Source organism: Siphateles boraxobius, unplaced genomic scaffold (assembly GCF_051911475.1).
Source record: "Siphateles boraxobius isolate OS27281-9 unplaced genomic scaffold, OSU_SipBor_1 25, whole genome shotgun sequence".
In the NCBI taxonomy this organism is placed as follows: Eukaryota; Metazoa; Chordata; class Actinopteri; order Cypriniformes; family Leuciscidae; genus Siphateles; species Siphateles boraxobius.
In genome coordinates this window covers 14,618,787-14,633,414 of record NW_027508866.1, presented here as the reverse complement: position 1 = coordinate 14,633,414, position 14,628 = coordinate 14,618,787, and the positions used below count along the sequence as shown (strand labels likewise).

Here is a 14,628-nt window from a genome sequence, read left to right as displayed (position 1 = left end):
TGTGGTCTTTGAAATTCAGTTGATCATTAAAGATTACCCCAAAATTCCTGGCCGAACTTGATGGGATTATTGTTGATAAACCTAGCTGGATGTTAAAGTTGTACTGGACTAACAGGGTGGCTGTGAAAACGAGAAGCTCCGTCTTTGCTAGGTTGAGTTGTTGGTAATATTTTTTCATCCATGCCAAGATGTCCGCCAGGTAATCTGAGAACTGTGCAGATACTGTGAGATCATCTGGTTGAAGTGAAAAGTGTCATCAGCATAGCAATGGTAGGGGAAATCATGTGCCTGTACAATGGGTCCCAGTGATGTAATGCATATGGAGAGGATGAGAGGTCCAAGAACTAATCCATTGGGTACCCCAGTGACCTGATGATGTGTTTGAATACCTTCCCTCCCCAGGGAGTCATTGCACAACTTTTAACAGAGACTGTTCATCTGCAAGGTGTAGCTTTTGTTTTCAGCGCTTTTAGAGATTCGATAGAGTCATAAGCAAATATCTAAAGCGATTGACAGGTTAGTTTATCTGGAGATTTGCAAAGGTATGTCAACAAATAATCCTCGAAATCATGTGACTGTATAATGGGGTCCCAGTGATGTAGTACATATGGAGAAGAGGAGAGGTCCAAGAACCAATCCCTGGGGTACCCCAGTGACCTGACGATTTGTTCTGTATGCCTTCCCTCCCCAGGCAACCGTGAACAACCTACCTGTGAGGTAAGATTCAAACCAGTGAAGTTCCAGTGATGCCCAGTGATGAGTGGGCGGACAGAAGGATCTGATGATTAACAGTGTCGAAAGTTCCAGGTAGATCTAGAACTGAGGATTTTGAATGAAAACTAATGATTTGGAATCAGCTCTTGCAATCTGCAGAGCTTTCGTATCCATCAGCAAGGAAGTCTTGATTGAGTGATCGCTTTTCGAAGTCTCGACTGGTAATCATCCAGCGGGTTGATCTGTGAAAGGAAAGATGATGGTTGAAAACAGCTTGTTCAAGTGCTTTCGCTATGAATGGGAGGAGAGAGACAGGTCTGTAAATTTCTACAAGTGAAGTGTTTAATATAGGAATTTTAAGCAGTGGGGTTACCCGAGCATACTTGAAAGCAGTGGGGAAAATGCCTGAGTTGTGTGTGTTGATGATGTGTGTAAGTGATGGCAGAAGTGTGGGAGAAATGGCTTGTAGGAGGGGTGATGGGATGGGGTCTATTGGGCAGAGGGGCTGGAGATGAGAAGCTTATAGAGTTCTTCTTCTGAGAGAGAAGAGAAGGATGAGAGGAGATTGTTATCTGTGAGTGTGGTTGGTTTGAGTTCCTGGGTGTGTGATGCTGAGAACTGACTGCTGATGGTTGTAGTTTTGTATGTGAAGTAGTAAGCAAAGTCATCAGCTGTTAAAGAGATGGTAAGTAAGAGGTTGCGAAGGGGGGCAGAGGAGAGAATGGAATATTTTAAAAAATGTGTGCGTGTCAAAAGTACTGTTGATCTTGTGAAAATATGAAATTTTTGCTGTGTGAACCTGAAAGCAAAAATTGATACTTACTGAGGTCAGCTGAATCTTTTGATTTGTGTCTTTTTCTTTCAGCTGCCTTGAGCTTGGTCCAGTGCTCACAGAGAACATCGGATAACCACGGGATTTGAAGGAGTAACACATGCTGGCCTGGAGGAGAGAGGAGAGATTTAGTCTAAACCGGATGTTAGAGTGGAAAATAAAGTGTTTTTGGTCTTATTAACATCTAGTGATGAGAATTGGGTGGGGGAGGGAAGAGAGGATGACACAACAGAGGAAAGGTGTGAGGAAGAAATGGAGCATAGGTCTGAATTAGACTAGCAGGGGGTTGCTGATAAGAAAAAAGGAAGTGTAAATTAAAAGTGATATGGAAGTGATCAGAAATGTGCAGAGGTTAAAATAAAATGTTTTCTGTGATAGTTGCGTGTATAGATGGGGTCAAGCTGGTTGCCTGATTTATGAGTACCTGGTGGTGAGACATTGAAGATCTAAAGAGGCTAGAGAGGGGAAATATGCAGCATAAGGCTTCACCAGGTGGATGTGGAAGTCTCCGAAGACTATGGGTTGCCATCCTCAGGGAATGACGACAGCAGCACATCGAGCTCTTCTAGAAAGTTTCCCAGCTGACCTGGAGGGCCAAAAAATTTTTTACGAATATGGAGTTTTTCTGGGAGTTTTGAATGTATTTACTGAAAGCATTAATTAAAGATGCAGAGGATGAGCTCTGTCCCCTTCAGTAATCTCAGAGACAGATTGTGATTGAAGATGAGCAGGCCTACAACTTTCTCTACGGATTTATTAGTTTGGTTCTAGGATTAAAGTCGGTACATTGTAAGCTGGAGTACAGCTGGACAGTATACAAGAGTTATGACATAAGGGGGTGTTGGATTGGGATATCCTGACTTATCACAAAATGCTTTTCCAAAGACATACATAGTCAAAATTGGAATACTGGAAGGTCCAGGAATACTGGAATTTAGTCCTGAAGGGTAGTAATGTGCAATTTCTCATAGAACTCTAGCAAGAGGGTTGTGTGTGTGTATATATATATATATATATATATATATATATATATATATATATATGAATTTGTCTATTAAAATAATATTTTAATATATGTATTTAATATAGACTAAAAAAGACTATGTAAGAAAATAATTTTACTCAAGAGAAAAAAAGTCATACATTTTTGGAAAGACATGAAGGCAAATTATGACCGAATTTTATTTTATTTATTTCAGACACCTGCCGTTAAAGACACCTAATATAAAGTGATGCGTTATTGTTATTGAGATTTCTTATTAACTCAACTAGAATTTATTGGTGTGTGAATGACTAATGTGACTGTCAGAGAGTGCAGATTTACGCCATCCGGTCCACTGCATCGTTTGACTGGAGGATCACACAGAACACAAAGACGATCATTACCGAGGGATGCTGGTCAAGAGCAGTTGAATTTTGCAGTTTTCCGCCCGAATAACGAAGTGGAATGAAACACGAGCTCACTGCAGAGACAACGACAAACGTATCCCCGCTAGGTCCGTTTCGTCTTCCTATACACTCTGAATGCTGTACTGTTGCGGTGGAAGGGAGAAGGAGGAGAAGGAGCACACGGGCGCGGAAGAGGCGTTGATGAGCAGCGGGGAAACGGACACAGTCACCGCTGGAAACCGGGAAGAAACTCCTGCTGCAGGGATGTTTGACACAGCGGATATGCCCGAGCTCCTGCCGCCCTTGGAGCAACTTCAACCGAGTCCCCTTGACTCGGTGTGTCAGATGAAACATTTGCATGATGAGTTCAACAGGGAGTGCTTGAGCCCCGAATCCCCCCAGCTTAGGTTAGGCCAGAGGGCCCCCAAACTCGGACAGATTGGACGGTCAAAGAGAGGTGAGTATGTTTTTGTTCCATTCATTAAGATATGGATACTTTCTGATTTATTACCCCATCTTTAGGACGGTCACTCAACGAAATGAGTGCCTTTTCCTTTTGTAAAGGTGATTTTTATATATTGAGATTTATTTTTGGAGGATGTAGGTGTTAAGAGTATTCAATTGCATTGAGACTGTCAAGCCAAATAAAATTTTTGTTGGGATAGAGATAGGCAACATAGACCTACATTTAATATATATATATATATATATATATATATATATATATATATATATATATATATATATATATATATATATATATATATGTGTGTGTGTGTGTGTTCATAACAGGGTTGACAGTATTATTGCTTATTTAGCCTTGTGCTCAAGGTCATTATATTACAATGTGTTTATTGAAAATAAAAATGTAATGCTGATATTTCTACAAACATCCAGTTGTTAATAATCAGCTATTTACTATGCAAAATCAAGGTAACAGTTTTAGATTGCACTCGTGCTAAAGGTCATGCCACTGACTACAAGATGTTTAGCCTATAAGGAAGTCAAGATAGCCTAATGTTGATATTTCTACAAATACAATTTTCAAAAGTAATTTAGGCCTATATTTCAAATTCAAAAAAGATGATAATTCAAAATTGCCACTCTCTGACAAATTATATAAATATATAATAAGATTATTTTTTTGTCAATCATTGTTTAAAAAAAAATTGTTTCATTAGTTCATGATATACACAAAAGGCAAGTTTTATGAAATGATCTATTTAATGGAATATTTATATATTAACGGCTCCGCTGTTTATACACTGTACACACTGTGACTTCAAATGTTCGCCTCTGTTTAAAGTAGGATGTGAATTTTATTTCATAGTGGTTATAGAGGACGAAGACCTGGATGACGTCATCAACAATAACAACAACAACAACAACAATGGACCACTGCCTGTCCCTCTCAGCAATGAGCCATCCTGAGCCTCCCCAGATTCTTAATATTTTGGACCAGCTATTCGTGAAATGCTTCCTTCTGCCAGAGGACAGTCGGGACGCTTTCAGCAGGAGAAAAGGCAGACACCTCTCCCAGTATCAGATTCACACGAGATCCGCATGCGTTTCAGCTGTAGTTTACTAGTCGCATGGCAGCAGCTGTCAGCCTGCAACAGGCCACACAGGTGATTTGTTGCGTAGTAGCTTCTTAGATCAGAGCTCTGTGTGTGACCCTCGTGCCTCCCAGAGGAAGAAATGTGTGTATGTAGACTGATCAACATATTTCAGACCAGAGGTAAAGACCAGCCACTGTAGACCACTCGTTTCCAGATTTGTGCTCTTAAAAAGATGTTGTCCTTCACTTTATTTACTCAAACAGTTGGCGATAAGAATAGCACAGTGTTCTTGTATTTGTACTCAGTTTGTCTCTTAAAACCAGGAAATGTTGGAAATATATGCTGCTTCCTTGAGTTATGGTTTTCAACCTTTCGTTATTTATTCAACCTTATTCAAGCACCCACATGTACACTACAAGATATTTCAAAGCTTGTTTTTCTTATTAACATAAACTATCTACAGGTTATAATAATATGCTTCATTTCTAGTGGTTTCAGAACTAAACTTATTTAAGTTGGATTACTTTTAATTCTTTTTTTTCTTATTTTGTACATAGTCTTAAGTCATTTTGCCCACCCTGTTTGAGAATCACTTTCCAAAAGGCTTTTGCATCTCTAGCTGCTTTACATGCTTTTATGCCTTATGAAACATTGCATGTTGTATACGTTATCACTTTGAAAAGCTATGCACTTGCCTGATTAGTACCATGATCAATTATTTTTATGCATTTTTGATAAACTATGTAATAAGTTGATTCAATCAGTTGGCTGAATGATTCTGTGGCACGTATGAAGAATTTATATTGTTTTATGTGTTGCTTGCATTCTGTATTTCAGCACTGGATAAAGGGACATGCAAAAAAGAATAAATGTGTAAATCAGTTTGACATACTCAATAACTGACAAGTGTATATAAAGCCGAGTTTGTTTCTGAGTCAAAGTGTCAAGCTGTTCCATTGTTGGCCACTAGATGGCAACAAACCCTAATAAATAAACAGTTCTGCGTTTGGCTTTTGTTAGCTTTTCTTACTGCTGCTCTTTTTTAAAACATTTATTGGCATTAGACTACGTATACTTGCAAACTGCCTCAAAATCTTCAATTTTAATGTCTAGAAAAACTGAACTAGAAGGTGGGTTAGGTTTTTAAGAAATTTCAAACCTTTTCTGGATGCAATGAAGTTCCACCAAGCACCACTTATCAAAATCACCCAAACCACTTCTGCTATCAAACAAAATTTTTAATATGTTGTGGTAAATCTTGACAGCATTTATGTTTTTAAATGTTTCATTAAAGACTATACATATGGTTTCCTCTTATAACGATTCAAATCAAAAGTGGTATGTTAAAGTTTCCTGGAGTAAACGCGATTTGTGTTGTCAAGCGTCTACCAGTCGTTATAATTTTGTTATCTTGTTATCTTGTTCGTTTAAGGCATCAATATGTCCAAATAGATAATTGCAAGTCACAACCGGTGCAGGTAACATGTGGGGTTCCCCAAGGCTCTGTGCTGGGCCCATTGCTTTTTCTGTTATACATTAATGATATATGTGAGGTTTCAAAAGTATTACAACTGATATCATTTGCGGATGATACAAACTTATTTTGTTCTGCTGACAATCTGAAACAACTTTTGGATACAATGGGAAAAGAAATGGCATTGCTAAAAAATTGGTTTGATTCAAATAAATTAACGTTAAATATAAGTAAAACAAAATGTATTGTATTTGGCAATCGTTTATTGTATACAATAGGTAAATTAATGATTAATGAAGTTAAAATAGAAAGGGTGTCAGCTATTAAATTTCTTGGAGAAATTATAATAACTTAAATTGGAAGTCCCATATATATTATACTAAGAACAAGATTTCAAAGTCAATTGCAATATTATATAAACTTAAAGATTTCTATACTTTGTATTGTTCCCTTGTGCTTCCATACATTATTTATTGTGTGGAAGTATGTGGAAATACATATAAAACAAACACCAATCCAATTTTTATGCTTCAAAAGAGAGCCATACGAATAGTAAAAAAAAACACCTATAGGGAGCCAACAAACTCCCTTTTTATTGAATTAAAGGCCCTAAAGTTTAAAGAATAAGTAGAACCAAAAACATTACAAATCATGTACAAAGCAAAAAACCATTACAGAAAGAGAATGCCAACATGACTTAAGGGGAACTTGTATATTTAAAAAGAACCACGTGTGGACCAATGCAAAATACCATTGTATTTCAGTTAAAGGTGTAAATTTATGGAATAACTGTCATGAAGAAATAAAAATATGTGGGACACTTAGTAAGTTAAAGAAACTATTTAAAAATATTGCAATTAAACTATATGAAGCAATTTAAAGAGTGATAAATGAACAAGCTGTTTTTGTTGTATTTTGGATTGTGCAATTGTATTGCATAGGAAATATTGCTTTTGTATTTTGTTTAGATTTGTCAACATTATATATTGATGTAAGACAATACTTATTTTATTTAAAATATGAGATGTTTTCAAAAAGGGTAGGCATTATAAGCAAGAGCTTCAGCTTGCTGTTTCAAAACCTGTTTCAGACTGCAGTAAAATATGCTGTTGTTTGTCAGCTCAACTGTGTTGAAACTAAGTTGTCTGTCTGAAATAAACCAAACTTCATGTCATATCATATTAAGTTAAACCATGCAGTTTAATGCTGTAAACCATATTTACTACCTAGGCCAAATATGTATGAAGAATAAGACTACCAGCCTTTTATTTTGACTTTCTTTAGGGGGCTGAAGTCTTAAGTTTTTTGTGTGTTTGACTGAGGAGATTATCAGTAATGTATTAGGCTATCTTTGAGTGGCAGTACAGAGCACAACACCCAAATAAAGAGGAAAAGTACCTTACATTTTGTCCCACATATTTCTAACGTTAGCTGGTGAAACGCAAATTCCCTTTGTAAACAAGTTTTATTTATCATGTTCTTACTTCCTGTATTATAACCAAATGACAGGATATTCTTGAAATACAAATGGCTCGCCCTAGTTTCACCCACAGCATAATGACCGACTTCATTGATTCCACCGGGTGACCCATTTTCCATTCACACATATTCTCTTATTAAAGAATTATTTACATTAGGAGACACGTCTGCAGCGATAGCCAGAACATGCAAATAATGCTGAAACAGAAATCAGAGGACCACGTGACTCAACAAGACCCAGGTATTTGCAAATCACTAATATAGGTTAACTACCACAGATATCATTAAACACTTACATGAACACGACAATGGACAGATCTTGTTTAAAAAAATTTATTTACATAAAATGTGTAATTTGTAACAAACTTAAAACAGTCAAAACCTTTTTTTAAAAGTTAAATATTTGCATAAGCTGGTCACAAATATACATGTGACTTAAATTTACCTTAACGCCTAAACAGACTTGAGGGCAACCCATCTCAAGTGGTCCAAGTACAAAGACCAAAGGAAAGAAATGTGGACAGATAGAAAAACACGTAATCCATGTGACCTCCAGTTTGTAACCAGCTGTTATAAAACTGAACGAATATCTACAGCCTTTTTCTCCTGACCAGTAAGTGGCGTGTATAAATACAATAAAGGAGTATCAAAACATTTTGTAACATTGGCTTTATAAATGTGCACATGCAACAAGGAGGACACTGAGGAGCTAAAGCACAAAAGCTAAGGTTAAGATTCACTTCGCATATATAAGAGCAATTTCATTGGTTTAAAAAAAAAAAAAAGCATTGATCATGTTGCTCAGTAAAAGAAACTGACCAATCTGCAAAACAACAAAATGTAAAGTTTAGTGCCTTCTTTATCTTAACCATCATCTAAACCAAGTCAAGATAAAACTTCCTCAGAAGATGTTGATTTGTATAAAATGAAATATCGTTTGAAAAGCTATAGTCTGATGACACACGGACAAGCAAAGTGAACTAGAAATTTGCATGTTTATGCCCTAGTTCTTAAAAAAAAAAGTTTTTTTACACATTATTACACACATTTAATGCAAGTTTTTCTCATGCCCCTCAGTGTCTGGCTCAATTCATTAGATAAAGTACACAGCAAGCAAGGCAGATGGTCAGGCCAGGACAAAGCTTTACAGCAGTGATGCAGTGTAACTGAGTTGTACGAGTGATGATTTTTCCCTGAGCATGTCTCCCTCTTTCATGATCACTAAACATGGCAGGCTCATGAATTGAGGAACACACTGGGGAAGAACCCCTTTCCAAACTCACATCAGCAACAAGATTCGTAAATAGAAAGAAAAAAGACTGGGTGCTTATCAAAAGAAAGAAAAGAAGAAGTGTCCTTTTTTTCTGAGGGTGGGCTGCTGTATCGAGCATGAGTAAAAGTTGCCCGAGAACACTGATCTGAGTGGTTTGTTCTATTCTAAGTCAAACACAATAAAAGAAATTACAATCATAACAGATCTCAGATCAGCGGATTAGGGAAACTTCTTCTCACGCTCCGTGATTCATTATTGACTTCTTCAGCTTGAGAAAAGTGATGCGGCTCAAACGTACTCCTTGCTGCTGCTGGGGGGTCTGGAGGACTTGGGGTATTTGGGAGAGGGTTTACTCTTTGGGCAGGAGGCGGCCAACATGCCTCCACCCATTATGTCCAGGAACGCACCTGCCCAGGCGATGAATACGGCTGAACCAAACTCATACCTATAGAAATAGAGTATTATATTACGAGCTGTGACTTCCCTTCTCAGTACTGAAAGAGACACTATAAAATAAGGTGAAGCACAAGGAAAAATGCATATACTTTTCTTGTGGTTGGCAGCCACATTTGAACTTACTTTGTATTGACAGGTGTGAAGGGGTTGTAGAAGTCCCGGACGATTTGACTTGTAAACCAACCACAGGCAACAATGCTACAGAGGGCTGAGGAATGGAAGAGAAGCGATAAATTAGTTACTAAAAAAATAAATAAAGCAAATTCCAAACGACACAGTATTTGTTTTTGACTTAGTATCTCCCCACTGACTGGGAGTGAACATTTTCTGCATGTCATCTGCCAAAATCACATTCAGAGCAATGCGAAACCAAAACTGTGAAGATAGATATTCCAAACCTCGAAAGAGTTCATTTAACCTTGATTTTTAAAAAATGCATTATTACTTCTATTTAAACTGCATATTTCAGGATTGTATTTTTTTTTTTGGACTACATGTACTTTTCTAGTTCAGAGAAACTCTGTTTTTGTCACTGCTGTGGTTTAATTAGATAACATTAATATCTTTATATTAGAGTGAACGTACCTGCAACAATGAGGATTATCCCGCCGGTCATGGCAATGCGGGCCTTTTTGACCCTGTCATCACCACCACAGTTAGTGCACTTCATGCCCATGCTGGCCACACCCAGTCCTGCTACTGTGAATAGGATTGCTACAATCATCAGGGCACGAGTTGCCTGGAGAGCACCTGAAAGAGGGGGAGGGTAGAGGAACAAAGAGATTCATATTTTGGTCTCGACATGTACATTCATGACCGTGACATTCAGACTACCCACACCATTAAAAAAAAAAAGCTTATTTGAAACATATTTCTTTAATTGTTAATCATAGTTGAAGTCAGTTCAGCACATAAAAGGTGTGCCAATAGTGAATCAAAAAGATTATGAACAGACTAAAGGGTTTTGAAATGTTTTTTTTCCTCTCTACCTGACGAGAAAAGCCCTTCCCCCACTACAACTGCAGTCAGGTGCAACAAAGACCGGTTCAAACCGGAAGCCTCCTTCGAGAGATGATTGTACACATATTTGGGCAGCGATTTGCCCTTTAGATACAGAGAAGGAACAGGTTTAACCAGTCGTGGGAACTTTGGTTTCACTGCAACAATCTATCTGCTTTTGCTTTATGGGCATGGCTTTCAAAAGCATAACACTTCCTTTTAGTATCAAGCCAAATTATTAAGAATTATTAACAAAATCTCAAGTTATTAGGAAGAACTGTTTATTAGGAGCTTGTCACCTGTAGTAAAATGCATATTAAAAAGTCTTACAATATGTACAAAATGGCTGCTGGCCATTACGTCACCTTGCCGGGTTTTCTGCTCACTTTGCTTGTGCCATGTTAAATCTCATGGTTCCTCCCTAATAGCAATACTACAGTAAGATATCATTAAATATGTGTTGTACTTGTGCGTGCATAACATAAAATGAAACAAACTCACTGATGAAAGTCCATTTTATTTAAGCTACATCAAAATACTGATATGGTAATTGTCTATAAACATACTTTATGGCTACACAAATGGCAGAAGCGAGCCAAATGACTCCTTTACATCGGTCTCAGATGTGGGGAGTAAAGAAGGGATGAAATAAGGTAAACATCACAGACCTCCGTTTTACTAAAAGCCTTTGAGTTTAAATAGCTTCATTGTCTGTTTAGGTGCATGACAAAGGAGTTCCTCATTTGGTTGTTTTAATAAGCTGTTGACAAAATATTTGAGCCATTTAAAGACAATGCCTGACTCCCCCACCCTACACAGGAACACTGTTTCCTCGAGTGGAGGAAGGGTGGGAGTCGCGCCCGTGTAATCATTACTTTAAGTAAAAGCGTAACCCAACCGCATCACCCAACAGTAAACTAGCATTGTCCCAGTCGGAAAGTTTACCTAATGTTACAGGTATAGTTCACCAAAAAAAAAAAAAAAAATGTTTTTTTAAATAATTTACCCTCAAGTTGTTCCAAAACTCTGAGTTTCTTTCTTCTGTTGAACACAAAAGATGACATTTTGAAGAATGTTGGTAACTAGACGGTTGATGGCACCCATTGACTTCCATAGTATTTTTTTCCTACTATGGAAGTCAATGGCTACTGCAACTGTCTGGTTACCAACATTCTTCAAAATATCTTCTTTTGTGTTCAACGGAAGAAATAAATTCATTCAGTTTTGGAACAACTTGAGAGTAATTAATGACAAAACCCCAATTTTTGGGTGAACTATACCTTTAAATCCATATTTTGTTTATTGACCAACAATACAATGAATAATCTCCTGTTGTGACTACTTTGGCTTAAAAACTGTCACGTTCACACATTCCTGAAGGACAGCTGCCCTTTTTACCGCCTTTGAGCTTCCTTTGACCCAAAACGAATGGATACAATTCCTTGAATAACAAAAGATAAAATCAAAACAAATATTATTATCTAAAACCAATCTCTGCAAGAATGTGAGAGACACTCATTGAACATTTGTATGGCATCAAACGCCATTAGTCAAAATGGATAAAATCAAGAGAAAAACGTGCAATTCTGAGGGGACGCATGAATAACAGGTGCGTGTCCTTGCTGTGGTAACGCGAGACGAGTTGCTATAGGGCGTGGTAACGACATACAATTTGGGTGCTAGCTTTCATGTAGCCTAAGTTATGGTTAAAGACAAAAATCACAACGGTTTTAAATATGACTTGCTCCTTATATTTGACAGATTAAAAAAATAAAATAAAAGAATTACCAGGAGTTTTGTATGTTATCGACAAAGTTTAAAAGTTTTGATTTTATTATTGTCTCTGCTGACATAGATAGCTGTATGACACGACACATAAATCATATCAGTAAGCTGGCACCCTTCGACGCCAGAACACTCGTATCATTATCATCACAGTGTGAAGACGACATTATGCCAGTAACGTTACGCGCATGCGCCCTCTCAGGTAGGCTACAGCATTTCACCAAGCAAAAGCTTAGTTTAAAAACAGAACTAGTAGGCTATTCTAAAAATAGATATCCAGTGGTGTTGTTATCGTCTATAATATAGCTTTAAAAAAAAAAAAACGTACAGGTGGTTTGCTCTTACCATCGAGTTGTAGGATTGAGTCGTACACCTTGCACTGGATTTGTCCGGTGCTCTGAGATGCGCACGACATCCAAAGGCCTGAATACATCGCAATCGCTGTGATTATATTATCTCCAACGTAGGCAGACATCTTCCATTGAGGCAAGATTGTGCCAATAATGAGCGCAATCAAACCCAGAACAGATAGAGCAAATCCCAGGAGCTGCATTCCTTTATTCGCCATCTTCGATGAATTTAAAAAGATGAACTAGTCTGAAACTATATCTATTTGATATCTGGAAGCAACAGTTCAGGTGGGTTTCTGTAGTCCTCCGACTTTGAATGAGTTAAATTCACAAAAATAAGTTCGAAATGGTTTTAAAATTTCGCGTAGAGCCGTTGTGGATGTCCTGACTCAGACACCTGTTGAGTGAAGCCGCACCTGCTTATGAAAGGAGCTGCTGATTTGAGCTATAAGAGTCTCGTCCTCTTTATGGGCGGAGACATTCTCAGTTTCGTCTAGGTTAGGTTCAGATGTTCAAATGTTAAATTTGAAGGGGTCTGGAGTTTCGTGAATCGTGACGACACCGTATCGAAGTATGGCAAATCACAGCTGGGCTACTTTCATCGTGATGTTACAGAATCTTTATATAATCTTGTTTCTGGCCTAAATGTCAAAATACCTCGTTCAAATAGATATAAGACGTGTCTAAACCCTTCTCCAAATAATATGGGCTACATTATGCAGTTTATGTGTGTATATATATATATATATATATATTATTTTAGTAGGCTATAGTCAAGTGTTTTGAAACATTACATTTTTTTCAAATGTTTTTGAAAGTCGTCTCTTAATCTCACCAAGGCTGAATTTATTTGATCAACAAATTACTGTAATGAAATATTATTACAATTTAAATTAACTGGTTTATATCTTTTAAAATGTAATTTATTCCTGTGATGGCATTGCTCCAGTCTTCTATGTCATGATCCTTCAGATGTCACTCTAAGATCATTTCCTGTTATTATCAGTGGGAAATCATGATACACTGCCACTCAAAAGTTTGGGGCAAGTACGACTCCCCCCCCCCCCCCCAACTTTTTTAATGAGAAAGTAATACTTTTATTTAGCAAAGGCACATTCAATTGATTAAAAAAAGACAGTACAGACATTTATGAAATTAATAAAAAATTTAATATTTATAATAAATGCTGTTCTTTTGAACTTTCTATTCATCAAAGAATCCTAAACAAATAACAGTTTCCACAAGAATATTAAGCAGCCCAACTGTGTTTAACATTAATAATAAGAAATGTTTCTTGAGCACCAAATCAGCATTATAATGATTTCTGAAGGATCATGTGAGATTGAAGACTGGAGTAATGATGCTGAATATTCAGCTTTAACATCACAGGAATAAATTACATTTTAAATATACATTTTATATATTTACACTAAATAGATTGGGGTCGGTTCGATTTTTGTATGTTTTTTTAAAGAAGTCTGTTTTGCTCACCACGACTGCATTTATTGGATATTTTGAACGGTAGCTTTGTTGACATTTTTCTATTTGGGTCTGGGATTAATGTTCAAACAAATTGCTGTGATACTGAGTCATACTTCTGAAGAAAGACATTGTTACAACCGAAGTGCCAAACACAGTGAAATGTCATGACAATCTTAAGCCAGCTAATAGATGGAGGAATTATTTTTAGACTTCAATTGAGATGAGCGAGTAATGATTATTAGCCACAGAAAGGAAACTCATTGACCGCATTTCACAACATTAACAGGAAATGCACCTAACGCCATGTTTGTAAATAAGCATATTGACACAGACACAATACTGTTTGGGAGAATGTAGCTGTACCTTGCACTGGGGTTTTAAACACCTTTAAACATTTTTCCTTTTTTTTTTCTTTTTTTTTTTACTTTAGCAAATATATTTGTACTAAGCCAAAGCAAATTATTAAAAAAAAAATCTACAGAAATAAACTTACACCTCCTAACGGAGTAATGTTAATGTATAAACATAGAAACATTTTTCATATTTCAATTGATTTTTAGCAGAATAAAAAAGCAATAATGTAATTTTTTTAAATTTATTTTATATACATTTGTTTTGGCATGAAATTTTATGCGGGCGTTCTGATCCCTGTACTCAGGCCTACCCAAAACCCGTTTTAACTTGTCAAACTGTTGTTTCACAAGTAAATACTTTTTCAGTGTTGTTCTGACATGTCTTCTCTGCTTTCGAAACTGATGTGTTGATAACGTATATCTGTATGATAAAAAGCCAAACTGTTTAGGTTCTTAACCACTCTGTAGTTCCTTAGAAATGTA

General features: G+C 36.9%; 1 protein-coding gene across 1 annotated transcript; it reads right to left on the bottom strand.

Moving 5' to 3' along the window:
* Window positions 1-7,766: 7,766 nt before the first annotated feature.
* On the bottom strand, window positions 7,767-12,895 carry cldn7b (claudin 7b). Its single transcript, XM_077242825.1, has 4 exons — window positions 12,306-12,895; window positions 9,762-9,926; window positions 9,300-9,384; window positions 7,767-9,165 (listed from the first exon to the last, which is right to left on the bottom strand). Exons 1-4 carry the CDS (start codon window positions 12,526-12,528, stop codon window positions 9,009-9,011), a joined length of 630 nt encoding a protein of 209 aa, XP_077098940.1. The 5' UTR covers window positions 12,529-12,895; the 3' UTR covers window positions 7,767-9,008.
* Window positions 12,896-14,628: the final 1,733 nt, after the last annotated feature.